The sequence below is a fragment of the Suncus etruscus genome, chromosome 7 (assembly GCF_024139225.1).
Source record: "Suncus etruscus isolate mSunEtr1 chromosome 7, mSunEtr1.pri.cur, whole genome shotgun sequence".
Classification (NCBI taxonomy): domain Eukaryota; kingdom Metazoa; phylum Chordata; class Mammalia; order Eulipotyphla; family Soricidae; genus Suncus; species Suncus etruscus.
In genome coordinates this window covers 125,278,628-125,305,083 of record NC_064854.1, presented here as the reverse complement: position 1 = coordinate 125,305,083, position 26,456 = coordinate 125,278,628, and the positions used below count along the sequence as shown (strand labels likewise).

General features: G+C 59.0%; 2 protein-coding genes across 2 annotated transcripts in view; one reads left to right on the top strand and one right to left on the bottom strand.

The window, feature by feature from the left end:
* Positions 1–8,052, top strand: NT5DC2 (5'-nucleotidase domain containing 2). The gene is made up of 13 exons (XM_049777456.1): positions 1–241; positions 3,665–3,849; positions 4,022–4,096; positions 4,186–4,241; positions 4,511–4,604; positions 4,767–4,895; positions 4,985–5,045; positions 5,124–5,226; positions 5,305–5,406; positions 5,544–5,625; positions 7,243–7,470; positions 7,561–7,625; positions 7,706–8,052. The coding sequence occupies exons 1-13, from the start codon at positions 1–3 to the stop codon at positions 7,965–7,967; spliced, it is 1,683 nt and encodes a 560-aa protein (XP_049633413.1). The 3' UTR covers positions 7,968–8,052.
* STAB1 (stabilin 1) overlaps positions 7,927–26,456 on the bottom strand; it is a 33,934-nt gene continuing 15,404 nt past the window's right edge. The window contains exons 24-69 of the mRNA XM_049777464.1: positions 26,115–26,208; positions 25,850–26,008; positions 23,805–23,900; positions 22,813–22,908; positions 22,657–22,704; positions 22,409–22,539; positions 22,157–22,268; positions 21,082–21,159; positions 20,903–21,001; positions 20,719–20,817; positions 20,326–20,457; positions 19,995–20,123; positions 19,825–19,881; positions 19,534–19,617; positions 18,754–18,949; positions 18,547–18,642; positions 18,412–18,454; positions 18,257–18,333; positions 17,961–18,086; positions 17,752–17,825; positions 17,538–17,612; positions 17,021–17,143; positions 16,656–16,703; positions 16,249–16,326; positions 15,993–16,139; positions 14,792–14,932; positions 14,622–14,681; positions 14,156–14,332; positions 13,988–14,074; positions 13,755–13,904; positions 13,412–13,465; positions 13,135–13,324; positions 12,143–12,292; positions 11,936–12,040; positions 11,706–11,813; positions 11,430–11,623; positions 11,192–11,336; positions 10,348–10,481; positions 10,096–10,261; positions 9,336–9,445; positions 9,125–9,244; positions 8,886–9,032; positions 8,689–8,793; positions 8,455–8,601; positions 8,249–8,365; positions 7,927–8,155 (exon numbers count right to left, since the gene is read on the bottom strand). Of these exons, the coding sequence (XP_049633421.1) occupies positions 8,099–8,155; positions 8,249–8,365; positions 8,455–8,601; positions 8,689–8,793; positions 8,886–9,032; positions 9,125–9,244; positions 9,336–9,445; positions 10,096–10,261; positions 10,348–10,481; positions 11,192–11,336; positions 11,430–11,623; positions 11,706–11,813; positions 11,936–12,040; positions 12,143–12,292; positions 13,135–13,324; positions 13,412–13,465; positions 13,755–13,904; positions 13,988–14,074; positions 14,156–14,332; positions 14,622–14,681; positions 14,792–14,932; positions 15,993–16,139; positions 16,249–16,326; positions 16,656–16,703; positions 17,021–17,143; positions 17,538–17,612; positions 17,752–17,825; positions 17,961–18,086; positions 18,257–18,333; positions 18,412–18,454; positions 18,547–18,642; positions 18,754–18,949; positions 19,534–19,617; positions 19,825–19,881; positions 19,995–20,123; positions 20,326–20,457; positions 20,719–20,817; positions 20,903–21,001; positions 21,082–21,159; positions 22,157–22,268; positions 22,409–22,539; positions 22,657–22,704; positions 22,813–22,908; positions 23,805–23,900; positions 25,850–26,008; positions 26,115–26,208 (5,161 nt within the window). The 3' untranslated portion in view covers positions 7,927–8,098. The remainder of the gene's footprint in view (positions 8,156–8,248; positions 8,366–8,454; positions 8,602–8,688; positions 8,794–8,885; positions 9,033–9,124; positions 9,245–9,335; positions 9,446–10,095; positions 10,262–10,347; positions 10,482–11,191; positions 11,337–11,429; positions 11,624–11,705; positions 11,814–11,935; positions 12,041–12,142; positions 12,293–13,134; positions 13,325–13,411; positions 13,466–13,754; positions 13,905–13,987; positions 14,075–14,155; positions 14,333–14,621; positions 14,682–14,791; positions 14,933–15,992; positions 16,140–16,248; positions 16,327–16,655; positions 16,704–17,020; positions 17,144–17,537; positions 17,613–17,751; positions 17,826–17,960; positions 18,087–18,256; positions 18,334–18,411; positions 18,455–18,546; positions 18,643–18,753; positions 18,950–19,533; positions 19,618–19,824; positions 19,882–19,994; positions 20,124–20,325; positions 20,458–20,718; positions 20,818–20,902; positions 21,002–21,081; positions 21,160–22,156; positions 22,269–22,408; positions 22,540–22,656; positions 22,705–22,812; positions 22,909–23,804; positions 23,901–25,849; positions 26,009–26,114; positions 26,209–26,456) is intronic.

Genomic DNA, 26,456 nt, shown 5'->3' with positions numbered 1-26,456 from the left:
ATGGCGGGCGCGGGCTGGCGGGCGCTGGCCGGGCGCTGGCTGCCGCGTGGCGCTGGCGGGCCTCGAGCCGCGTCGTCGGCGCCCTCCTGCCCGGGCTGCGGGCCCCCCGGACTCGGACCCGGACCCGGACCCGGACCGGGGCCCGGCGCCCACTGCCCCGGCGCGCCCCGCTCGGCGCCCGCCGCGGAGCCCGGCGCGCAGCTGTGGGCGCGGTACCAGGACCTGCGGCGGCTGGTGCACGGTGGGTGAGCCCCGGGGGTCTCTGGAACGCGGGGCCGGCGCCCTTCTCCCAGCCCTTCGTCCCCCAGTGGGGCCCCAAGGCGGGAACAAAGCCAGCGCAGCTCCCCGGGAGGCCCGCAGAACTTTCCTGGGCACCTCCAGGTGGCTGCTCTTGGGGCTCCCCGCACCCCCAGGGCAGAGCGATCAGCCTGCAAGGAAAAACTGAGGGGCCCCCAGGCCCCCCAAGCGTCCTCTTGCCCCTGAGGGCTGCTGCAGGCTTGGCCCACCCACAGAGCGGCCTCTCTGTGCAGTCCCCGCTGCACCCCTCTTGCTGCTGCTGAGCCCCCATCCAGGCACCCATCCTAGGGGAGTCGCTGGGGCAGACACTTGGGGGTGTCCAGGCTATTCCCAGCCTCACTCACGCCCTGCCCCGGGATGTCCCCTGGCTTTGGGTTTGGGGTTTGGGTGAAAAAACAATTGTAGGCTGTCAACACAGCCCCCCCTACACACACACACACTTTCTTTATGACTTGAAAAGAATCTGAAGCAAGAAGGATTCAGGGGCCCTTCCTGAGCAGCCCCCCACTCCACCCCCCCCCCCCCGTGACGTGGCTCGCATTGTCTGGGACACAAAAGTGACCCCGACCTTTCTAGAAGGTTCCAGGGAGCTGAGGGGTGTGGCCAAGCAGGGGCTCCATTCTTGAGGTGCTGAAGGCGGAGTCATGAAGACACCCCCCTCCCTCTTTGGGGAGAGGAGGAGGAGGAGGAGGGTCCTTGGACCCCTCTCAGAGACCCAGTGGCCAGGGGAGGGTCAGACTTTGGGTGGCATCAAGGGATCCACCGGATGGGCCTGGAGAAGATTTTCGGATTAGCAGCCTGAAAAGCTTCTCCTGCCCCAAATGGTGGTTCGAATCCCGGCATCCTGTAGGGTCCCCCGTGCCTGCCAGGAGGAACCCCTGAGTGCCGCCGGGTGTGACCCAAAAGCAAACAAACAAAAAATAACAAGAAAGAAAGAAAAGCCTTTCCTGTTCATGGGGAAGGAAACTGGAGTCCTGCTGGGTTTTTAACCTGTTAGGATGCAGTCTTCACCGAGATTCTTGCTGCTGTGAAAGGGACAAAGACGCTGTCCAGAGAAGCCACTCTTGCACCTTGGGCTCTGTCTCTGTCTCTGTCTCTCTCTCTCTCTCCTCGGTACCTAGGTTTGGGAGGCAGTGATAGAGATGCAGAGCCCTGCACGCACCACCTAGAGTCCCAAGCCCCACCTGGAGTGATCCAGGCTGTAATAGAATCCAGGAGTAAACCCCAAGCACTGCTGGGCGTGTGCCAAGAACATCCCACACACAAACACAAACGTGCTTACCAGCATGCACACACACACACAAAAAATGCCAGGTAGCTGTTCTTCACTCAGTGCGGTCACACTGGAAGGCCAGGCTGAGAGGCTGGATAGGTGATAGGTGGGGAGACACCCTATTTCCAATCTCAACTCCACTTTCTCCCGCTGGCTGATTGGAGCAGGTGACCCAAACATCCCTAGGTCTGTTTCTTCCTGGGGTCTGGGATATCGAGTGAGGATGCCAACCCTGAAGCCAGAGTGAGGACTGACCACCAGCAAGACACCCGCAGCAGTGGGGCCTGGTACCATGGGTGCCTCGAGACTGCCATGGGTCAAGTTGATGCAGTATCTTTGGCCAGGCCCATAGCTGGGGGAAGGCAGGAGTTGGCAGGCCAGTGCAGGTGGGGGGGCACGGCCCCAGTGCCCTGACTTTCTCAGTCCAGACATGGAAGGACACAGTGGTAGGGCATTTGCCTTGCATGCAGCCAATCTGGGACGGACCCGGGTTTGATCCCTGGCATCCCCTATGGTACCCTGAGCAGCCAGGAGCAATTTCTTTTTTTTTTTTTTTTTTTTTTTTTTTTTTGTGGTTTTTGGGTCACACCCAGCAGTGCTCAGAGATTATTCCTGGCGCCAGGCTCAGAAATTGTTCCTGGCAGGCACGGGGGGACCATATGGGACGCCGGGATTCGAACCGATGACCTCCTGCATGAAAGGCAAACGCCTTACCTCCATGCTATCTCTCCGGCCCCCAGGAGCAATTTCTGAGCACAGAGCCAGGAGTAATCCCTGAGCGCCGCCAGATTTGGCCCCAAAACAAACAAAAATAAACTAGAAAGAGGGTCGGGGGCCTGGCCTTCATTTTGCTTTATTCCTAGGACTCTGTGTCTCCAGGAAACATCCTCGGCCGGGGAAGGGAGAGGCAGGAAGCGATTGTGGTCTCGGTCAGGATTCTACCCACAGGGCCTCCAATGCCAAGTAGACTCTCCTCCTGGGGAGCTGCTGGAATACTCAGCCAGGTCATGGCAGAGCCCAGGAATTGCAAACTGTGGGCAGAGTCCTCACAATAGCTCATGAGGGCCATGCCGGGTGGAACCTCGAAAGCCTTCTTCAGCTGTCCATCTAGCTGTGTGATGTGCGGGGTACATTCCAGCTTCACCTGCCTGGCTACGGACAGCTGCCAGGTGTAGGCCATCTTGGAGTCGCCACTGGGACCTACTGTTCCCACACCCACACACCCCGCGTTTGACTCCTAAAGGAGGGGAGAGCCAAGGGGAACTTTTTTACTTTTTTGGTTTTTGGGTCACACCCGGCGGTGCTCAGGAGTTACTCCTGGCTCTGCACTCAGAAATCACCCCTATCAGGCTTGGGGACCATATGGGATGCCGAGATTCGAACCACAGTCCATTCTGGATCTGATGCTTGCAAGGCAAACGCCCTACCGCTGGGCTAGCTCTCTGGCCCATCAAGGGGAACTTTAAAAGAACCTCCGCAGAGCAGGGCTCTGTGCACAGAGATGCCTTGTGTGTGCCAGGCCCACTGATGCCCAGGGACTGCCCTAGGGCCTGTATCCTCAGAGGCGTGAGGGGCTCAGCCACAGGAATGGGAGCGCAGGCCAGTCAGTGCCCTGAGCACTTTCCTCTGAGTCTGCTTTTCTGTGTTCCCCTTTCCCCCATCTCCTGCTCCTTGAGTCAGAGTTGGGGGAACCAGAAGAGGGGATGGCCTTCTGGTCCTGCATCTGCTGCATGCAGCACACGGTTGGCTGTAATCACATCCTGGAGGGCCCAGAACACCCCTCAGACACCACATGGCCCGTCAACTGTCCTTAATGTTCTCAATATATGTGCCATGTGGGCTGGCGGCAGCTGCAGTTGAATGAGAGAGGCCTCACTGCACAGGCCAAGGTAGGTGCCCAGATGCTCCCCCAGCCAGCAGGCCCTGGGAAGGGGCAGGAGAGCAGAGACAAGGGTCTGAGGTCTCCGAGAGCGTGTGGCACAGCCGACACCAGTGCAGGACCCTGATCCTCGCTGTGCGACCCCCAGGAGAGTTACACCCCAACTTGAAACAGTCAGTGGCTGTCCTCCTCATCCCAGTTCTGCTCTGTTCTAGATCTGCTGCCGCCTGAGGTCTGCAGCCTGCTCAACCCCGCCGCCATCTACGCCAACAACGAGATCAGCCTGGGGGGTGTGGAGGTCTATGGCTTCGACTACGACTACACCCTGGCCCAGTACGCAGATGCGCTGCACCCCGAGATCTTCAGCGCCGCCCGCGACATCCTGATAGAACACTACAAGGTGGGCTGAGCGAGAGAGACGGTCCGTGGGTCCCGCTTGGCCTCGCCAGCAGCTGAGTCTTCGGGGCTCCTCTGGGATGGGGGTGGTGGAGATGAACATGTTTATCTCGGAGGTGCTTGACTGCACAGCCAACAGGCTGGCAGTGACTGACTTCAGCCTCCATCCCCCATAGTACCCAGAGGGGATTCGGAAGTACGACTACGACCCCACCTTTGCCATCCGGGGTCTCCACTATGACATTCAGAAGGTGAGTAGGGACCTAACAGGACACGTACGTTGGCACCCCATCTGCAGAGGGGGCTCCCCTCACCCCGCCATTTCTTCCTATGTCCCCAGAGCCTTCTCATGAAGATTGATGCCTACCACTATGTGCAGCTGGGCACGGCCTACAGGTCAGTGTTAACTCTGTCCTGTCCCATTCCTCTCTTCCAGCACTTTTTTTTTGGGGGGGGTGGCGGGGGTTGTTTCTTGAGCAACACCTGGCGGCCCTCAGGGGTTCTTCCTGGCTCTGCTTAGAAATCGGTCCTGGGAGGCTTGGGGGATCATATAGGATGCCGGGAAGCAAACCCGGGTATGTGTGAGACAAATGCCCTGCTGCTGTGCTATCTCTCCGGCCCCCTCCCCAGCTCTTGAGTCTGACGGGGTCTGTTCTCCCATACAGGGGTCTCCAACCTGTGCCCGATGAAGAGGTGATTGACCTTTACGGAGGCACCCAACACGTCCCACTGTACCAGATGAGTGGCTTCTATGGCAAGGTACTTGCCCTGTCTATCAGTGCCCAGAGCAGCTTGCTCGGGGGCTCCCTGGCAGGCCGCACCCACCTCACGATCAGTCGCGCCCTCCTCCCCGCCTGGGTCTCTGGGTCAGGGAGCGGTCATTCTGGGAGGACTCACTAAGGCCCACACCCCCGTCCTTAGGGCCCCTCCATCAAGCAATTCATGGACATCTTCTCACTGCCAGAGATGGCCCTGCTGTCCTGCGTGGTGGACCACTTTCTGCGCCACGGCCTGGAGTTCGACCAGGCACATCTCTACAAGGATGTGACAGTAAGGACTGTCTCTGGGGTGGTGGTAGGGGTAGGGTGGGAGAGTCCCAGCTCCCCTTCATCGTCCCTCCACTCCTCCCTCCACCCCAGGATGCCATTCGAGACGTGCACGTCAAGGGCCTCATGTACCAGTGGATCGAGCGGGACATGGGTAAGGATGGGTCCTGACTCGGGCAGCCATAGGAGGGCACCCCATCATCCACGCTCATGGGCCCCTTTCTTCTGTCAGAGAAGTACATCCTGAAAGGGGATGAGACCTTTGCTGTCCTGAGCCGCCTGGTGACCCACGGGAAGCAGCTCTTCCTCATCACCAACAGTCCTTTCAGCTTTGTGTGAGCATGGGCCCCGGGAGAGGGGTGCGGGGAAGGGGGTCGAGGAGGCACCACCACGGCCCCTTCCCCTTTCTGCAGGGACAAGGGCATGCGGCACATGGTGGGCCCCGACTGGCGCCAGCTCTTCGACGTGGTCATTGTGCAGGCAGACAAGCCCAGTTTTTTTACCGACCGCCGCAAGTACGGGCTGTGGGCAAGGGGAGCCTTCGGGGAGCTGGCCTGACCTGCCTGGCCTTGGCAAAGTCGGGGAGCAGGGGGTGTGAGGCAGCAAGCCCCTGCCTGAGACTGGGAGGTGTAGCCCTGCGCCTCTATTCCAGGCCCTTCCGGAAACTCGATGAGAAAGGTTCTTTGCAGTGGGACCGCATCACCCGCCTGGAGAAGGGCAAGATCTACCGGCAGGTGAGGGCCTTAGGGGGCAGCCTCCCTCTAGATTTTCGCTCTGCTCGGCGGTCAAGGGGGGCTGGTTTTCTGGTCTGTGAAAGCGGTCTGAGTTTCCTACCCCATGGCATGAACCACCCTTGCTAGAGCCACACCAGCCATCATGCCACTTCGTTTCTTTGTTTGGCTTCTGGGACCCGCCAGCAGCGCTCGGGGTCTTCTCACGGTTCTGCACTTAGGAATCAATCACTCCCGGTGAAGCTCGGAACCAGGTGGGGTGCTGAGATTAAGCCATAGTCGGCCACATGCAAGGCAAATGCCCTGCCAGCTGTGCAGTCTCACTCTGCCACCACACCTGGAAGCACTCGGGTTACTCCTGGAGCTGCTTGGGGGACCATATGGGATGCCGGGGGTTGGACTCAGATCGGCCATATGCAAGATAAAAACACTACTCAATCTGCACTCATTCTGCCCACACCCCCACTTGCTGCTTTAGAATTCTCAAGTTTGTGAGGAAATTCCTAGCCCTTTCTCATGAGTTCAGGACCTGAAGCTGGGAACGGTGAGGTCACGGACTGTTAGCAGACATCCAGGCTCACCAGGCAGGTTTGGGGGTGCATTCTTCATGTTCATTCCACTCTCTGACCCCTTCTGCTAGGTCGCCTGCTCTCATCCTCTCTACTGGAGCTTGTTTCAACAATTGACTTCTTCCCATAGCTCTGTCTGGGCCTTGCCTCTCCCTGTGGGCCCTCATCGGCTGCTCTCTCTGATGGCACCTGCCTGGCAATTGCCCCCATAACTGGGATGGGGTTCTGCCTGCCACCACCGGTGCTTCCTGCTCTTGCCTCTCCTGTCCTGCTCCCCTCTGAACTTTCCCTGTTGTGTTTGAGTCTCACTGTGCATTTCCCGTCTCTTCTCTGGCTTTGAAGCAGGAGAGACCAATGAGCTGCAGTGGTTCTGCTTCAGTTCCCTTTGGACACAGCCTTGGGAAGCCAGGAACAGGCTGAGGACGGGGGAGTGTTTCTCGTAAACTGGTGAACTCGGGTCAGGAAGATATTCTAGAGGGCTAGCACATATGCCGGAGCCTCGCAGCCCAAGTCCCTGCATGATCCCTTGAGCACAGAAGTGACAAGGATGAGGCTGGAGAGATAGCACAGCGGTAGGGCACCGGTTTGATTCCCGGCCTCCCATATGGTCCCCCAGCCTGCCAGGGGCGATTTCTGAGTGCAGAGCCAGGAGTCACCCCATGATACTGAGCCTCTGAGCACTGCTGGGCTTGGCCCCAAAACCAAAAACTATACTAAAATAAATCAAGGAACTCACAGTCACGACCTAGCCTGGGTGGGTGTGAGGGAACAGCGGAGAGAGGCCCAGTGTTGCGGGGCTCTACCAGCTCCTGTGCCCCTCTCTCAGCAGGCAGGCAGCCCCTTCTTCCTGTGTGAGGGAAGTGCGTGAGGCCAGGAGCCAGAGGCGGTGTTGAGGCCGCGGGAAAGGGCAGCCCGGCATCCTGCTGGCGGGCCTGGCCGTCTCTGGGGACCTGGGAGGTCAGCTAGGGAACAGGGCTCTGCTCTGCCGCCCCCCTGGGAACCCTCAAGCACACTCAACTCTATGCCTGTCCGTTCTCCCCTTTCTTCCCAGGGGAACCTGTTCGACTTCCTGCGCCTGACGGAATGGCGTGGCCCCCGCGTGCTTTACTTCGGAGACCACCTCTACAGCGACCTGGCGGACCTCATGCTGCGCCACGGCTGGCGCACGGGTGCCATCATCCCCGAGCTGGAACGGGAGATCCGGATCATCAACACGGAGCAGTACATGCACTCGCTGACCTGGCAGCAGGCGCTCACCGGGCTGCTGGAGCGCATGCAGGTAGGCTGCACGCTCCAGCTGGCCTTGGCCAGTCAGGGCCCGGGGGTGCCAGCTGGCATGCCCACACGGACCCCACCCTGTCTCCCCCAGACCTACCAGGACGCGGAGTCTCGGCAGGTGCTGGCCACCTGGATGAAGGAGCGGCAGGAGTTGAGGTAGGTAGATGGCATCGGGGAAGATCTGGGTCCGGTCCCCTCTGCACGACGGCCCCCTGAGCACCCATCTCCCTCCCCAGGTGCGTCACCAAGGCCCTGTTCAACGCTCAGTTTGGGAGCATCTTCCGCACCTTCCACAACCCCACGTACTTCTCCCGGCGTCTCGTGCGCTTCTCCGACCTCTACATGGCTTCGCTCAGCTGCCTGCTGCACTACGACGTGGACTTCACCTTCTACCCGCGCCGCACGCCCCTGCAGCACGAGGCGCCCCTCTGGATGGACCAGCTGTGCACAGGCTGTATGAAGACCCCCTTCCTCAGCGACATGGCCCACATCCGCTGAGGACGCCTTTATTCGTCACACGTACACAACATGAACACACACTGGCATCTGTCCACTTGGGCAATAAAAGTGCTCTCGCTCCCTCGCTCGCTTGCTCTGTGCCTGTGCCACCTCTCCTCTGTCCAGTACCCTCACTTGACCTCGAGGATCCTCTGGGTGTCCGGGAAGTTGTCCTCTAGAAGTGAGTCCTGTAAGGGGGCCAAGGGGGTTGGGGACCAGGCCGGGACCAGACCCCGGAGCCCACATTTTCCACCCCTTCCTTCCCTTGCCCTGTGACTCACATCAAAGGGCTCCCCAAAAGCATCGTGGCTGCCGTACACAGGGTTGGGGACCGAGACCAGGGTGGGGCTGGTCCCCTCCTGCCACGGGGAGAAGTCATCCTTGGCGTCTTCTTCCACCTAGGAGGAAAGGGGTTGGCAGGGAGGGGCTTTGAGCAAGTCACAGGCTTGGGGCTCCCTCAGTGCCCCCCCACTAACTCCCATCCTACCTGGAACGAGGAGAAGCCAAACCCCGTGGTCTTGCCTCGGGCCCGGAGGTAGAAGGCTCCAGCCACGAGGCCCAGCAGGGCCCCGACAGCTAGCACAGACCCGACGCCTGCTGCCACGGGTGGGGCCTCAGGTGCCACCACAGCCCGCTGCAAAGAGAACCGAGCGGGTGTCCGGGACTGGGTCGGCACCATGGTCGTTCCCCTGTGTGATCCCAGGCCCCCAACTTAACTTACAGGTTGTGGGGGCGCCAGGAGGGGGCTGGCCAGCGCGTGGATGATGCCATTGAAGGCCATGATGTCCCACACGATGACGTGGTTGACCACCACCGTCCCTGGGGCCTGGGGAGAGTGACGCTGGGTAGGACCACGCTCACGGCCATGGGGGCAGATGGGTGGCGGACTGGACGGTGGGCAGGTGGCAGCGGACTCACCGCAGGGGCCCAGGAGCTGTTGGCGCCCGCGTCCCCGACCACGAGGCTGAGGCCCGAGTGGGCAGGGAGCGAGGTGGCCCGGCTGGCGTTGGCACTGAGGAAGGTGGCGTTGGAGGCGTGCAGCTCCAGGTCGGGGCCGCTCAGCGTCTGGGGGCAGAGCGGGCACCGTCGGGCCGGGCTGCGATGGGCTGGCCAGGGGAGGCCCGGGGAGCCCCCTGCCGCCCTGGGGGGTCTCCCACCATGTTGTCCTTGAAGCCTTCGTTGATGGGCACGAAGAGCGTCTTGTAGGGGCGCTCGAGGTCCAGGAAGTCCAGGAAGGCCAGGCCCCTGGGGGTGGCGTTGGCGTAGCTCAGCAGCATCTGGGGTGGCGGTGGCGGTGGGGGACAGGTCGTGTGGGTCCAGGGCCTCCCTCCCCCGCGGGGACCCCCAGCCTGCCGCCCCGCAACCCACCCCGTAGAAGGTGGAGAAGTTGGCGGTGGCGGCCAGCACGTCGAGCAGCTTCCCGTTGCACGTGCTGGTGCCGTCGCCCACGAAGCCGCCTCGGCACTGGCAGGACACGTCTGCGGGACAAGGGAGGACAGGGAGCGGGGGCTGGGGAGGGGCGTGGTCTGGTACAAGGGGAGGGGCGGGGCCTGGTTGGAAGGGAGAGACCTGGTTGGACAGACAAGGCTGTGGGGCGGGGCCTGGTGGGAAGGAAGAGCCCTGGTTGGAGGGAAGAGGCTGAGGGGCGGGGCCTGGTTAGAAGGGAGAGATCTAGTTAGAAGGATGGGGCTGTGGGGCGGGGCCAGGTTGGAAGCGAGAGACCTGGTTGGAAGGGTGGGGCAGTGGGGCGGAGCCTGGACAAAGGGAAGAGGCGGGGCCTGGTTAAAAGGGAGAGATCTGATAGGAGGAATGTGGCTGTGGGCGGGGCCTGACAGGAGGGGCGGGGCCTGGTTTGGAAGCAAGAGTCCTGATTGGAGGAATGTGGCTGTGGGCGGGGCCTGGTTAGAAGGGAGAGACATGGTTGGGGGGGTAGGCTGTGGGGGCGGGGCCTGGTGGTGGGGGCGGGGCCTGGACAAAGGGTATGGAAGGGGCCTGGTTTGGAAGCAAGAGTCCTGATTGGAGGAATGTGGCTGTGGGCGGGGCCTGGTGGTGATGAAGAGAGCTGGTTGGAGGATCAGGGCCACGGGGCGGGGCCCTGCCTGAGGGGCGGGGCCTGGCCGCCACGCACCTGTCAGGCGGTAGCAGAAGGCGTCCCAGCGCTCCGAGCGGTTCTGCCGGTGCCCCAGGCTGACGATGCCCACCTGGCCGTTGCCGCAGTCGGGCGCGGGAGACACCACGGGGTGGGCCGCCGAGCCGTTGGCCAGCCAGCCCACCAGGCACTGGTGGAAGCCCAGCTGCGGGGCAGAAGCGACGCTGAGACCCGGGGGCTCCCCGGGGAGCCCCTCCAGGCCGGCATCCAGTGCCCCCGCACGCCACGCACCTGCTGGGCCGCGGACAGCTGCTGGAGGGAAGCCAGGGCCGCTCCCTGGGCGCCGCAGGCCGCCTCGGCCTCGGAGAAGTTGAGGCCGTAGGGGCCGCTGGGAGCCTGCAGGTGGAAGACGCCGGCCCGCTTCTCTGCAGGAGAGGGCAGGGGCGCCTGGGGGTGTCGCTCCCCTCCCCGACCTCCCGCCTTGCCCAGCTCGAGGCACACCTGCCCACATCTGGCCGAAGAGGGGTCCTTGCTTCCAACCAGGAGGGGAGAGGGGGAGAGGGCTGGGAGAGGGGGCTCAGCAAGAGAGGTAGGTGGGTAGCTGGGAGAGACAGGTGTGAAGGCAGGGCTGCTGATGGAGCAGGCTTGAAAGGTTGAAAAAGCTTGGGCCTGAGAGCTAGCATGGAGGTAAGGCGTTTGCCTTGCATGGAGCAGGACAGTGGTTCCAATCCCGGCATCCCATAGGGTCCCCTGAGCCTGCCAGGAGGATTTCTGAGCACAGAGCCAGGAGGAACCCCTGAGCACTGCGAGGTGTGACCAAAAACAAAAAATAAAAACAAACCAAAAGAAATAGAAAAGGTTGAAAAAGCTTAGGAGCCACACATGGTGGCTAGGGCCTGAATCAAGTTGATGTCTCCTGAAACCTGACTGCCTGTGGATCATTTCCTCGCTACACCACCCTGAGACCGCCGGCTAGAAGGAAGGGGTTGCAGGCATGAGGCCCAGGCTGGCAGAGAAAGGCCTCTCTAGCCATCCATCACACCATCCTCCACCACCATTAAGGACTTTATAACAGTGGGCGAGGGGGCAGGTGGTTAGGCCAAGCAGGACAAGCGCAGCAGCTGCGAGAGCTCACCCTGAAAGTGCAGGTCCGTGCAGATGGCGTCTGAATGGCACGGGCGGGGTTGGCTCAGGCAGCGGTCCACAGGCGGCTGGGGTTCCCCCACACAATGCAGCCCATCGCCCACATAGCCAGCGTGGCACGTACAGCGCCGTGAGTTCTGGGGACAGAAGGCGGGAGGGTGCAAGTTCAGCCCAGGGAGAGTTTCTCTGCAGGCCCGCTACACAGAGTCTCCCGGCTCCTGCCGGCTCACCGGGCCAGTGCTCAAGCAGTCGGCATGCTCGCTGCAGCCCCCTCGCTGCCCATCGGCGCAGGGGTCTCTGCCTCGGCAGCTCCAGCCATCACCCTCATAGTCAGGCAGGCAGGTGCAGGTGACAGCCGTTCCGTTCTGGCTGCAGGTGGCATGCTGGCTGCAACCACCATTCCCGTCCTGGCACAGATTCGCCACTGGAAGCCACCGAGACAGAGTGGTGGGTCCAGGTGACAGGAAGGCACCATCCCACCTCCCATATCCCCACCGCCCGCTCACCTGTGCACTGGTGGCCATCCCCTTCGTAACCCAGGTTGCACTCGCAGGAGTTGCCCACACGACACACAGCCTGGGGTGCGCAGGGTGGGGTGCATACAGGCTGCAACTCTGCTCCCCAGGACCCCACACACACAGTTAGTAGCTGTCGCCCTAGGTTCCCCAACCACCCTCTCCTGCCCGCTTCACTACCTAGCTACGTGAGGTCAGGAACAAATGCCAGGGCTACTTACTCAGCTGTACCTCACAGCGAGACCCTGTCCAGCCCTCGAGGCAGAAGCAGGAGCCAGAGCCCCCAATGCCCTCATCACAGGTGCCGTGGGAGGTGCAGGCACAGGCTGAGGGGGACAGGCAGGAGGGTGGGATCAGCGCAAGGAATCGTGAGAATTGACCCCATGGAGCAGGCAGGGTGGGGGGGGGAGCTGTACCGTTCCACCCACCTTGGCAATAGGGTCCAAAGTACCCCGGGGCACAGAGTTCACACGCTGTGCCCTCAAATCCTGGAAGGCACTTGCACTGCCCGCTGCCACTCATGCCATCCAGACACACACCATGTTTGTTACAGGGCCTGCTGGCACCACCTGGGCAAGCTAGAGAAGATGGAGAGACAAGAGGAGGAACCAGGGCTTAGAGGTCTCCTCATGCCTCCCCCCGTTAGGGTCTTCCAGAAGCAGATACCACCCCAAATGCCAGGTCCCTGGGTCCTAGAAACCCTCCAGGTCCCCGCTATGTCCTGTTTTATGGATATGCATTCACACACACACACACACACACACACACACACACACACACATGCACTTTCTTTTTTTAAACTTTATTTACTTACTTATTTAAACTTTACTTATTTAAACTTTATTTACTTATTGATTGATTGGTTTTTGGGCCACACCCAGCGGTGCTCAGGGGTCACTCCTGGCTCTGCACTCAGAAATTGTCCCTGGCAGGCTCAGGAAACCATATGAGATGCTGGTAATTGAACCGGGTCCCTCCCGGTTTGGCCGCATACAAGGCAGATGCCCTAACGCTGTGCTATCTCTCTGGCCCCACACATTACCCTTTAAAAGCCAAACACACGGGCCCGGAGAGATAGCACAGCGACGTTTGCCTTGCAAGCAGCTGATCCAGGACCAAAGGTGGTTGGTTTGAATCCCGTTGTCCCATATGGTCCCCCATGCCTGCCAGGAACTATTTCTGAGCAGACAGCCAGGAGTAACCCCTGAGCATCGCCGGGTGTGGCCTCAAAACAAAAAAAAAAGCCAAACACACACACACACACACACACACACACACCTTAAAAGCCAATGTTTTCCAGAAAAAGGCAGTTGCCAAACCTGTCCCTGACCTGATGGAAAAACCTTCTCTGAGACAGTGGTCAGAGGGCAGCTGTGAATTGAGAAGGGAACATGGCATCTCTGCCTCCATCAGGACTCACCTCGACAACTGCTGCCATAGTGGCCGGAGCAACAGCTGGGCTTCCAGCTGGTGGTGACACAATTGCGATGGCAACCCCTTCCCAGGTCCCAGAACTTGGGTCGGGCCCAAGTACTGCGCATGCCCTGTGAGTGGAGTGGCGGCGCTGACCAGAACTTGGAGAAGAAGCGCAAGCAGGTCTCGGGGCTGCCCTGGGCCAAGAGAAGTTAGGCTGAAAACACCTGGGCTGGCAACCTGGGGCCTTGCCAGGACCTCGCAGCCAGCTCGAGGCTGCTTACCTGCTCCTGGGAACCCTCAGGACATGGTGGCTCCATCCCGCAGATACTGCAGTCCTGGAAGAGAGGAAGGGAAGCCAGCATGGCAGGATTAGAGAACTGGGTAAAGTAGGGGTATGGGAAGTGGGGGAAATTTGGGGGATTAGAGTGAGAATGCAGAAGGAAGGGTACTTGCCTGGCATACGGGCAACCCAGGTTTGATTCCCAGCACCCCATATGATCCCCCAAGCTTATCAGGAGGGATCCCTCTTCTCATAACTAGGAATCCAACAGTCAGTCCTAAGCACCACTGGATGTGGCCAAAAATAAGACAGGAGGCTTGGGCCCCACCTCATCTGGCCCTCACCAATCGCAGCAGCAGAGTCTCAAAGCGGTCACAGCGGGCACCAAGGCCAGGGGGTTCCAGCAGTTGGTCGATGCCATAGGCCAGGCCACCGTCGAAGGGCAGGTACCTCTGCACAATGCGGGCTTCATCCTCTCCCACCAGGAGCTCACCCTGCATGTGGAGGGGGTTTTTTAGGGGAGTGTCAGGAGCTCTGCAGGGCCCCTGCCCACCTCCCTAGTGCAAGCTGCACTCACCGGCCGAGCTCGACTGCAGGAGAAGGAGATGGGGGTCCCGTGCATGGTCCGGAGGGAACCCAGGTTGGGCAGGTCAGATGCCAAAGCCTGGAAAAATAAAACCACAGTTGGAAGTGTGCAGTCAGGCTCTGTGGCACCATGGAAACCAGGGTCTGGTGGTACACCGACCTCGACGTTGCGGATCACATGACCCCGCAGGATGGCTGCCAGCTTGTCACGGTGGTCCTCGTGGTACAGCCAGGCCTGCCGATCTGGCGGCAGTGCCTTCAGGGCCAAGTCTGTGGGCCACAGCATGGTCAGGGGCCTATGGAAACCATCACGCAGCATGGGCAGGAGGCCGGCTTTCTGTTGGGGAAGAGCAGAGATGCGGCAATCCCCAGCAGAGACCAGTGGGCAAGGACAGGAAAGAAATCCCGGGATCTGGGCAACCCTCCTACCAGTCATGTCATCCCAGGTGGGCACACTCGTAGGCACTCACCTCAACTGGCAGAATATGGGTACATATGTAAGCAAGCATTCATCTTTGTGCTCACATGGGGCTGGCACAGAACATGTGCCACACAAAGAGAACAGGATAACATGGGTGCCTGGGCAGAGGTGCAGACACACAGACAGTCACCCATAAGAGCTGTACCTTCACAAGGCCGCTGAAGATCTTGTACCCAAAGCTCTCCGCAGCAGCAGTGACATTTCTCTGCGGAGAGATGCCCATAAGCCTTGGGGTCAGGCAGGAGGGAAGCAAGACCCCCGCAGACCAGACCACCTTCTAGCTCACAGAGCCATTGAGCCAGGCCCAAGTCATACCCTCGGGGTGGGCGCTGTCCTGGGCTCCCAGTGCAGGGCTTCGGGTGGCAGCAGGACACGGTCGATGAAGTGCAGGACACCGTTCACGGCCTCCTGGTCACTGTTCACCACACGGGCGTACTCATTGATGTAAATGCTGCCCTGGGAGCATGGCATGGTAGGTTGGGGGCGTCGTGTGAGGCATGGCACGATAGATTGGGGTGTGGCGTGGGGATGTGGTGTAGCATAGAAAACATACAGCACGGGCGTGGCACGGGGCTTATGGGCAGGGCATGTTGTGGTAGTGGTGGCTGAAGCCAATTGATGGGCCCCGGGGGTGGGGCCTAGATAGTGGAGAGGTGGGAAGGGGCATGTGGGCAGGGCCTGGGAGCATAGGGCACGGCATGGAAACACGGGGAGTGGCATAAGGAGTGGCATGGGAGCATGGAGCTGGGCATGGGGTGTGTGGGCGGGGAATGTTGCCATAGAGGTGAGACTTGAGGGTGGCTGAAGTCAACTGATGGGCCCTGGAGGAGGGGCCTAGATCATCTTGAGACTGGGAGCTGGCATGGGGCATGTGGGCTGGGTCTTGGGTATGTGGGCGGGGCATGTTGTCTTAGGAGAGGGGCTCTAGTTCGCTGAAGCCAATTGATAAGAATAAGGGGCAGGGCCTGATAGGCTCAGAGCGTGTGGGTGGGGCATAGGGTATATGGGCGGGGCATATTGCCATGGGAGCAGGGCTCTGGTTGGCTGAAGCTGATTGATAGGCATGGGGGCGTGGTCTAGAGCGGCTCAGGGCGTGTGGATGGGGCATGTTGATATGGGGCGGGCTCTGGTTGGCTGAAGACAATTGATGGACACTAGGACGGGGCCTAATAGGCTCAGGATGTGTGGGCGGGGCATGGGGCATGTAGGTGGGGTATGTTGCCATGGGAGCAGGGAATCTGATTGGCTGAAGCCAATTGACAGATGCTGGGGCGGGGCCTATATGGTCTCAGGGTGTGTGGGTGGGGCCTGTTGTGGGGACGGGGCTCTGATTGGCTGAAGCCAATTGATGGGTGCTGGGGGCGTGGCCTGGTTGGGTGGGTCCAGGTCCAGCACCTGTCTGTGCTTCAACTGCTAGGACAGGGCCCTTGGCATGGCCGGTTGCAACCCCTGTCTCTGCCAAAGCCCACCCAAGACTTGACACCAATCAGGGGTCTTCCACGCAGGGCCAGCCCACCTCCCGTTCGCTGAAGCGCAGCGAGTGGCCCGAGAGCGCCGTGGCGTAGCCCTCCTGCAGCAGGTCCTGGCTGCGGAGCCTCCGGCAGCCCACCACGTGGTAGCGGAACACGAGGGAGCGCTGAGCCCGAATGCGGGTCAGCTCGTCCTGCAGGGAAAGGGGTGGGATTGAGGGTCGAGGGGCTCTCCCCACTGCTACTACTAGCAGCTACTACTGCTAGCTACTCCCTCCTGGCCCTGGGGGGCTGGGGTGTCACCTGTGACAGGTTGGCCAGGACACCTGCGTGGGGCACAAAGATCGTGAAGGGCCCATCTCCCTTGAGCTCCTTGTATTCCTAGGAGGGGACAGTTTGGAAGAAGACCAGAGTCCGACACCCAACCAGCTCCCCTTCAAGTGAAGACAGAATTGGGGGCCGGAGTGGTAGCACAGTGGTAAGGCATTTGCCTTGCACGCAGTCAACCTGGGATGGAGCCAGGTTTGATGCCCAGCTTCCCATATGGTCCCCCAAGCCTGCCAGGAGCGACTTCTGAGCACAGGAGTAACCCCTGTGTACCGCAAGGCATAGCCCCAAAACCAAAAAAATAATAAAAGTAAAGACAGAACCCCAGAGAGGCAGGCCCAAGAGGCCGTGGACTGAGGAAACGGGGGTTTGTGGTCACTCACCAAGAGGTGAAGACTGAAGAACAAGGCTTGGCTGTCTCGCAGGAGCTCCTGAGAGGGCGAGCATCATCTCAGATTTGGGTGGCCACATTCAAGGCCCAAAGCTTCCCATCACCTATGGCCCAAGGTCTGGCCATAGGCAGAGATGGGGAAAGGAAGCCTGTTTGGGGTGGAGTTGGGTGTGGGGTGTCTGAGCTGGGCTCAAGATATGTTTAAGAATCCTAATTCATGAGTTAGGCCTAGAGAGAATCAAGAGGCCATGGCCACAATCAGAATCGAGATGAAAGCCGGAAGTCTGACAGAGGCTGTGGATAAGGGTGGTGGGGTGGAGTTTGTTCCAGGAGTGTGGGTCGGGGTGGCCTCATTACCAGGCTGACTCGGGCACGGCAGGTGAAACCATCCCCAACAGTTTGGGCTGGGTTGCAGGTGCAGGTCCTCTCGCCATCTCCCGTGCTCTTGCACATGGCGTAGGGGCTGCAGCCCCCATTCCGCTGAGGCAAGACAGGTGAGGGGGCATCAGAGGTGCCTCTGCTCCCACCAGCTCAACAGAAGAAACCTCCCCCCACTCGCCCTCTACCCGTTTCCCACACCTCACACCACCTGGGAATTGCTGGTTTCCTCTACACCAGGGGTCTCAAACTCACAACCTGTGGGCCACAAACGGCCCTCCGTGCAACATTTTGTGGCCCTGCCCTAGAGAAATCTTTTTTTGTTTTGTTTTGTTTTAGTTGTTTAGGTCACACCCCCCCCAATGTTCAAGGCTTACTACTGACTTTGCACTCAAGGATCACCCCGACTTTGCCTCCTGCGGCCCCCAGGTAAATTGACTTTGAGACCCCTGTTCTGCATACATGTGCAAAGAAAGGGACAGGGCTAGGGCCTGACCTGGGTGCAGGGGTCCAGGAGCTTGCAGGTCTTGATGCCGTCCCCACTGTATCCATCGCGACAGTTGCAGGAGACCTGTCCCAAGTCCTAGTCAGGGGGTGGCCTTCAAGGGCCAAGATCTAGCCAGCACCCCCTCTCCAGGCCTGGTGTGAGGGTATAGCCCACCCTGGCGGGAATGGCCCAGACACTCTGTAGTCCCCCTCCCTGCTCTCACCTGCTGGGGGCCGACGGGGATGCAGGCTGCGTGTTCATGGCAGCCCCCATTGTGGTTAAGACAGTTGTTAACTTCTGTGGAAAAGACCTGCACTCAGGGGCAATTCTGAGAAGCCCCCATCTCTGTCCAGCTGTGCGTTTAGGTGCCTCTGCCCCCCAATCGCCCATGCCCCCTTGGGGCCCTGGTCTGATGTGGGGCCCCAGGCTCACCCTGACACAGCTCCCCATCACCCGAGTAGCCATCCTGGCAGGTACATGTCCGCTGTCCGGGTGCCACCTTGGTGCAGTTGGCATGGGGAGAGCAGCCCCCGCGATTGTGGGCACAGGGGTCCACCTCTAGAGAAGATGACCCCCAAAGAGTTTTGAGGAGGGGGTGGGGAGGGCCCAGGAGAAAGGAAATGGTAGAGGCAGAGAGGAATCAAGGTAACAGCACTATAGGACCTATGGGAGTGGCCGGGGTGTACCCAGAATTCCTGGTGGGTCTGGCAGGAGCCCAGAGGTTATACCTGAGCAGAAGGTGCCATTGCCGGAATAACCCGCAGCACAGACACACACGGGGTCTGCCCCTGAGACCTGGAGGCAGCTAGGAGGGAGAGACAGGCAGGGCTCAGAGGTCTGCCCCACCCCTCATCTGCCCACCTGCCCCAAGCTGACCACTCACTTGGCGTTGGCATCGCACTGTGGGCACTGAACGCTGCTGATCTCTAGATGGTGAGAGCACGGTTCTCATCAGGATTTGAGTTCCCACCCACACACCCCCTCCCAGGCTCAGCCCCCTTCCCTGTGGGAGACTCACTCTCGTCACAGCGGAGACCCTGCCAGCCCACGTCACAGACACATCTCCCGTTCCCTTGTAGTCCCTCCTGGCACAGCCCATGGGCACAGCGACACTCTGGAAGGGGGCAGGCAGGACAGGTGTCACCCACGATGCCTCCAGCTGGCACCTGCTGGCCCTCCAGCCTTCACCCCTGCTGGGATATCCGAGATTGAAGTCTCTGCTCACCTCCGGTGCAGTTGGGCCCGTAGCGACCCACCTCGCACATCTCACAGGCTGTCCCGTGGAAGCCCTCGCGGCAGCGGCACTCCCCGTTGCCCAGGAGCCTGTCCTGGCACTGCCCATGGCCTGAGCACACGCCTCCGAGGCCCCCAGGGCATGGCTCACACAGCACCCCGAAGAAGCCGGGACAGCAGTCGGGCACCTGTGGGTGGGGGAGCACAGAAGAGACGCCCACAGGCCAGGGGAGATGTCAGGGGGGGAGACATGGTGGCATCTGGGGGCCATGAAGCCAGTTGGGCCCAAGGACATAGAATGGCCATCCACATCTGTCCTAGGAGAAGCAGGCAAGGGCCAGACCAGACCCCAGGCCCCAAGAGAGAGCAGAGTAGACCCCACTTCTCCCACTTTCTGGGCATGTAGCCCTGGGAACAACCAAACTTTCTTATCTTTTTTTTTTAAATTTTATTGATTGATTAATTGATATTTTTTGGGTCACATCCCGAGGTGCTCAGGGGTTACTCCTGGCTTTGCACTCAGAAATTGCCCCTGGCAGGCTGGGGGACCACATGGGATGCCAGGAATCAAACCGCATCCCTCCTGGGTCAGCCACATGCAAGGCAAATGCCCTACCGCTGCACTATAGCTCCAGCCCAACAAACCAAAACCGAATTTTCACCTTTCTCCTAATTCTGATTCACATCTGCCCTGAAATCAAATCTGACCACACCGAACAGTCCCCCCACCCCATCTCTGGTCAGACTGGAGCAATAGAGGTTGAGGGCAAACCTTGATCTTCCGGGCACAGGTGTACGAGCAGCCCCGGGAGAAGGAGTAGCCAGACCGGAACATGCAGCTCTTCTGGGGGGTGTTCTGAGATGGGGTAGACGTGGGTAGGCAGTGAGTGAGGGACAGACAAATGGACAGCAGGTGTCAGTGGGTGAGACTGGCAGGCAGGACGGTGGAGGAGTGAAGGAGAGCTGAGGGGGACGGGACAGGACAGAAAGGCCCCAGCCAGGCCTGGGCTTTATGCAGGAGCCCCTTCTGGGCCCTTCTCCTGGCATCTGGGTGAAGCCTCACCTCCAGCTGGTAGCCCCGAGTGCAGCGGAACTTCCGCGAGCAGTTGACACATTTCTCCTAGGGAGAAGGAGGTGGGGTGTCAGGCAGTGCCGGGATCAGGACCCCTCCTTTCTTTGTGACCAAGTGTCCCCTGTCCCACGCCTTCCAGGCCAGCCTACGCCCTCTCTCACCCTCAGGGCCTCCGCGTGGCTTTGGAGACAACGACTTGAACCCACTGTTAGAACTCCCGAAAGGCCATAGAGGGAGCAGCCAGGGGACTCCAGCACAGGGCCTTCCAGGGGTACGTGGTTCACCTCCGGCTGCAGTGGGAGAGGGGAAGGAGGAAATGGACCCCTTGATGCCCCACCACCCTTCCCCAGAGGCTGTGTGGTACTTTGTGGCTGGCCTCTCTCCATGCTGGTCAGGGTGTCTGGGACAAAGATGGAAGGGTCCCAGGGCAGGAGGCTGAAGATAAGGGGGTGCCCAGGCTGGGGATTCTCGGTAGTCCCTCCACCCCCAAACCTGGCTACTGTGGTTGTAGAAGACAAGCCAGTGGCTGGGGCCCAGCAGGGAGTTGCGATGACCGCCCCTCTGCAGCGTCTCTGTGGATAGTGCCTCGCCCAGAATCACATGGTGGCGCACGGTGTCGGCATCCTGCAGGGAGACAAGCCTCAGTTTACCCTGTGTCCCTCCAGGGCGATCCATCCTGAGCCCTTGGCTGTCAGTGGGTTCTCACCCTCTGGTTCTCCAACATCATACACACATACTCTTTGTCTCTGTCTCTGTCTCTCTATGTTCTCTCTGTTGTCTCTGTCTGCCTCTGTCTCTGTCTGTCTCTGTCTGTCTCTGTCTCTGTCTCTGTCTCTGTCTCTGTCTCTCTCTCTCTCTCTCTCTCTCTCTCATCCCCGGCCTCACCAGACTGCTGCTGTTGTCATAGGCTTCCAGTGAGTGGTTGGTAGGCACAAAGATGGTATAGGCAGTGGCAGCTTCAATCTTGGACACCAGTCCATGGCGCTGAGAAGAGAATTGCTCTCAGCCCTCACCCCATGGGGAGCCAGCCAGATGCTCTGGATCAGACACCCCCTCTCTATGCCCTTACCTGCAGCAGCTTGCCAAAGAGGTGGAAGGCAGGCACCAAGTTCAGCTGCTGCAACAGTCCCTGCCTGGCTGGTACGTCTTCTCTGGGAGGCAAGAGGACCTGCGAGGAACAAGGGGGCTGGTTAGTGTGATCTTCGAGTCCTATCAGGAAGGTTCCTGGGTGCCCCTCCCCAACTCTACCTGGCTGAGAATGTGCAGGACACCGTTGGTGGCGAGGAGGTCGGCCACGTCCACACTGGCATTGTGCACCCAGACCCTCTAGGAGACAGCAGGCAGAGTTCAGACCAGAAGGTCGCAGGGGACACTCAAGAGCAGGTGCGGGACTTGGGAGATGGCTCAAGGGCTGGAGGGGCATATGGGGGCCCTAGACTCTGTCTATTGCATCAGTGGTCTCCCAGGTACCACCAGGAGAGAGCACAGATCCAGGAGGAGTTCCTGAGCAACACCAGGTATGGACCCAAACCAAAACTAACAAGCAGAAATAAAGGTGGATGAGACACCATGGTCCCTACCCCACTCTAGCACTGCCAGGTATGCCCAGCACCAACGGGCTCAAGTGACACCGATTCATCAGACCCAGAGGCTGCTAGGCATACAGATCCCGCTGGTGACCCCCAGACTGGCCCAGACACCCTCAGACTCAGAACCTGCTGGATGGGCACAGAAAATCCACCACACCCTCAGCCCTGAGGATCAGAACTTGAGTCCAGGTATGCAGACAGGAACGAGAGGAGGCCTGGTAGGATATTCACTGCCCAGCAGCAAAAGTGCCAGCCCAGGAAGGACAAGGGGACCCAGAATTTATTCCTGGAGATTCTGGTCTAGAATAAGCAATCACCCGAGTTCCTTCATTTGCCTCATGTGCACCTCTCCTGTCAAAAGCTCTGCATAGGGACCAAGGGATGGTTGGAGAACTGGAGCACTTGCTTTGCATGTGTCACCATCACTTGGTCCCCCAAGCACCGCCAAGAATGACCCCTGAGCAAGGCACTGGGAGTAATCCCTGAGTGCCACCATGTGTATTGCCCAAAGCAAAACCCATCACATGGAGGTGGGAAATAGTTCAGTCAAGGCTGTGAGGTGGATCTGGCACCATCAGGGGTGCCTGAGTGGCAGCACCTCATGGTCCAGGGAGCCAACCCATTGGGTCACAGTAACTGCCAGAGGCCTGGCACCCACCCCTAAAACTTGCTAGGTATACACTATTAAAGAGAAAACAGATTAGTCAACGAACAAACAAAGGTTGCCAACATACCCCGCTAATGTTGCGGATCTCCCAGCGGATGGTGGGGCTCAGGGTAGCCACTTTCTGCCCACCCAGCTGGGCCAAGTCCTCCTCAGACAGGGCACCCTGGAGAAAATGGGCCCTGAGGGGCACCATGGGGTGTGGGCAAATGGTTTGTGTCACCTTCTCCATAAGTACCCACATTCCAGCCTGTGCCATTACTGGGGGAGAGAGACTGGGTTTCTCCTAGAACTCATCCCCCAGGCTCCATTGGCTGCCTACCTGACCAGCTGTGGCAGTGTTCTGGGCTGCAGCCAGAAGGCCTGGTCCTCGGAGCTCAGCCTACGGATGGCAGACTCAGAAGGCACCAGTGCGGTGACACGGCCGTCGGCGGGGAGAGTGATGCCAGCATCCTGCCGGGCACAGGTTAGGGGGGGCAGTGAAGGCAGCTACCCATTCCAGCACCTGTCCTAGCCCCTCTGCCCACCTCCCCACCTCCCATGAGCATCCAGTGTCCCACACTGTCCTACCTTCACCCATTTGTAGAAGACAGAGAAGTGGGCATTTGCTTCCAGCTCCTAAGGGGAGGCAAAAACTGGGATGGAGTCAAGGTCTTAGAATAAACCCCAGTCTGTTGCCCCCCAAGACCCCAAGCACGGCCCCTCATGCCCACCCATGTCACATACCCGGAAGATGTCTCCATAGCAGCTGAGACCATCACCGCCATAGCCAGCGGGGCACGTGCAGACTCTCTGGCCGCCCCCCACTGTCCGGCAGGTAGCCTGGGAGAAGACAGGGCCTCTCTAGTCAGCACCGTAGTGACCAGCAAGTGCCCCCTAGAGCTGTTCGCTGTGGGCCTCCATTACCCTCTCCAGCCCTCGCTCATAGGCAGGTCACTCTTGGGGGTGCCTGATCTGTTCCCCCAGATCCCTGGGCACTGCTAGGAGAAGGGTCTGGGCCCTTGGGAGCGGCTGACTTCAGAACAGGAGGAGCTAGGTTGGTGAATGGCATGGTCTGGGTAAGCTGTGGTGGTGACAGCAGAGCAAGGGGACAGGAGGGAGCTCAGAGTGGCCAGAAGGGTCAGGAATAGGGGTGTGGGGAATGGGGCTGAGCAAGGAAAACTGACCCTCCCTGGTGCCTTGTGGGATTTGGGGTTTATTTTATTTATTTTTAATTTATTTTGGTTTTATTTATTTTGTTTTTTTTTTTTTTTTTTTTTTTTTTTTTGGTTTTTGGGTCACACCCGGCAGTGCTCAGGGGTTATTCCTGGCTCCAGGCTCAGAAATTGCTCCTGGCAGGCACGGGGGACCATATGGGGCGCCGGGATTCGAACCGATGACCTCCTGCATGAAAGGCAAACGCCTTACCTCCATGCTATCTCTCCGGCCCCTATTTATTTTGTTTTAGGGCCAGCAGTACTCAGGAGTTACTCTTGGCTTTGCGCTCAGAAATTGCTCCTGGCAGGCTTGGGGGACCATATGGCATGCTGGGAATCGAACCAGAGTCAGTCCCAGGTCAGCCACTTGCAGGGCAAATGCCCTACTGCTGAGCTATCTCTCCAGTCCCCAGGAATTTGGGGCTTAGAAAGATACCTGTGAGACCCAACACCCAGAGGCACCCAGAAAGCAGGAGCTGAGCCCCTCCCCTGGATCCCTCCCACCTCTCTGGTCCCCCTCACCAAGTCATGGCAGCCACCGTTACCAGCCCGGCAGGGATCGATGGGGCTGCAGGTGTAACCATCCCCTGCAAAGCCCAACTTGCAGGTGCACCGGCTCTGCAGGGAGAAATAGGGACCCCGACCATCAAGAGCACTCACCGCACCCCAGTTAGCAAGCTCTTGACTGTCAGACTTCTCCCATCTATCGAGGCAGCACAGACCACAAGCTTGTACCAGGTGAGAGCTGTGCCCTGCATGATACCCTTGGTCCGGGGAGGTCCTGAACCAGGCAGGTTCACCCCCATTGGTAGAGCCTGAGGGCACTTGAGGCACAAAATGCTCCTTTCTTCATTTTATGTTTTTGGTTTTTGGGTCACACCCGGCAGTGCTCAGGGGCTACTCCTGGCTCTGTGCTCAGAAATCACTCCTGGCAGGCTCAGGGACCATATGGGATGCTGGGGATCGAACCCTGACCCCATCCCAGGTCAGCCGTGTGCAAGGCAAATGCCCTGCTGCTGTGCTATCTCTCCAGCCCCATGAAATGCTTTTTATAGCATGTTCCAGGTCTGAGACCTTGTTCTTAGAATCCGAGATGGCAAATTTTCCAAATCCAATTCCAAATTTTGGATTCCCGTGAGTCTAAAGACTCAGGGGATGGAGGGACAGGAGTGCGCTCAAGGGCTGTGTTAATATACGCTAAATTCTTTTTTTCCTTTTTTTTTTTTTTTTTTTTGGTTTTGGGTCACACCCGGCAGCGCTTAGGGGTTACTCCTGGCTCCACGCTCAGAAATCGATCCTGGGGGCCCGGAGAGATAGCACAGCGGCATTTGCCTTGCAAGCAGCCGACCCAGGACCAAAGGTGGTTGGTTTGAATCCCGGTGTCCCATATGGTCCCCGTGCCTGCCAGGAGCTATTTCTGAGCAGACAGCCAGGAGTAACCCCTGAGCACCGCCGGGTGTGGCCCAAAAATCAAAAAAAAAAAAAAATCGATCCTGGCAGGCTTGGAGGACCCTATGGAATGCTGGGATTCGAACCACTGTCCTTCTGCATGCAAGGCAAATGCCTTACCTCCATGATAAAGCTAAATTCAATCCCCTGTGCTGGATTAAACCTGCATTGAGTGACATGATCCTTGGTGGCTCAGCTGTTTGTCATCTTTAGGGCAGTGGGCAATTTCTGCTGCAGGCTTTACGTGCACCACATGTAAAGTACATGTGACCCTTGGGGAATGCTGTGATCACATGTGGGAGGGCATCACAATAAAGAGGGCAGCCCCTGAAACAGGGTGCCACAAACAGGACAGCAGGGAAGGCACTTGCCTTGCACACAGTCATTAGGGTTCACTCTCTGGTACCACATATGGTTCAGGAGTGACCCCAAACCAAAAGAAGTAAAGGGTGCAACCTCCAGCAGGTGTGTACAACCTTTGGTCTTATTTTTGTTCTGGGGCCACACCCAGCCGGTGTTCAGTGGTTACTCCCGGCTCTACGCTCAGAAATAACTCCTGGCATGCTTAGGGGACCATATGGGATGCCGGGGATTGAACACAGGTCCGTCCTGGGTTGGCTGTGTGTAAGGCAAACACCCTACCACTGTTCTGTCATTCTGGTCCCAGGTGTGCGCAACCTTTGGCCAGCATAATATTATAAAAAAAATAAAGTGAAAGCGAGGTGGATGGGGAGAGAAAGGGAGAAAGAAGGAAAAATTAAGATTTCTTTTTGACCTAAGCCCAGTGCAAGGTTGGCATGCACAGGTGCCTGAAGTCCTGGCATGAGCAAAATGACGGATAGCTGGAGCATTTCAGCATCACAGTATCACAGATGTCCTGTGTCTATTGGTGACATCTGAGCTTACTGTGTCTGGCACTGTGGTTCTATTCCCAATAGGGAGGCCCCACTCGCCCATCCCAGCCATTCACCCATCCTGGACACACACACACACACACACACACACACACACACACACACACACACACACACACACACACACACACACACACACACACTGGCCATTCACTTGTCCTGGGCATTGCCCTGTCCCAGTCACTCCCTGCCCTGGACACTTACCTGCCCAGGTCCCACATAGCTGCAGAGTGCATCAGCATGGCAGCCGCCCCGTGCGTCCAGCTCACACTCATCGATGGCTACGCAGACCCGGCCATCCCCAGTCCAGCCTTTGTGACAGGTGCAGTTGTGGGTGCCAGAGGCCCCAGGGACACACTCCGCCTGTGAGAGCCACCAGCACAGAACTTAAGGCTTCTGGCTGGTGGGCTGTGGGCCGGAGCATGCTACTCCCTCCCCAGCTGAGGACACAGGGACGGGGCAGACTAACGTTCTCGGAGCAGCCGCCACGGTCCGGGAGGGAGCAGGGACTGTGAGGTGTACAGGAGAATCCGTCACCCTTAAAACCATCCAGACAGACACACCTGGAGGGAGAGGCGGGGAGAGGGCCCTCTGTGAGTCATTATTATTATTATTATTATTATTATTATTATTTTAATTTTTTGGTCACACCCAACAGTGCTCAGAAGCTCAGGGGTTGCTCCAGGTTCTGTGCTCAGAAATCGCTCCTAGCAAGCATGGGGGATCATATGTGATGCTGGGATTTGAACCACCATCTGTCCTGGATCAGTTGTGTGCAAGACAAATGCCCCACCACTGTGCTATCTCCCTG

What these genes read in the sequence shown, in the direction of transcription:
- NT5DC2 (XM_049777456.1), top strand. Translation starts at nt 1, where the DNA reads ATGGCGGGCGCGGGCTGGCGGGCGCTGGCCGGGCGCTGGCTGCCGCGT. An exon ending in TCCTGATAGAACACTACAAG is followed by an intron (nt 3,850 to 4,021) that starts GTGGGCTGAGCG and finishes CATCCCCCATAG; the next exon opens with TACCCAGAGGGGATTCGGAA. An exon ending in TCCACTATGACATTCAGAAG is followed by an intron (nt 4,097 to 4,185) that starts GTGAGTAGGGAC and finishes CTATGTCCCCAG; the next exon opens with AGCCTTCTCATGAAGATTGA.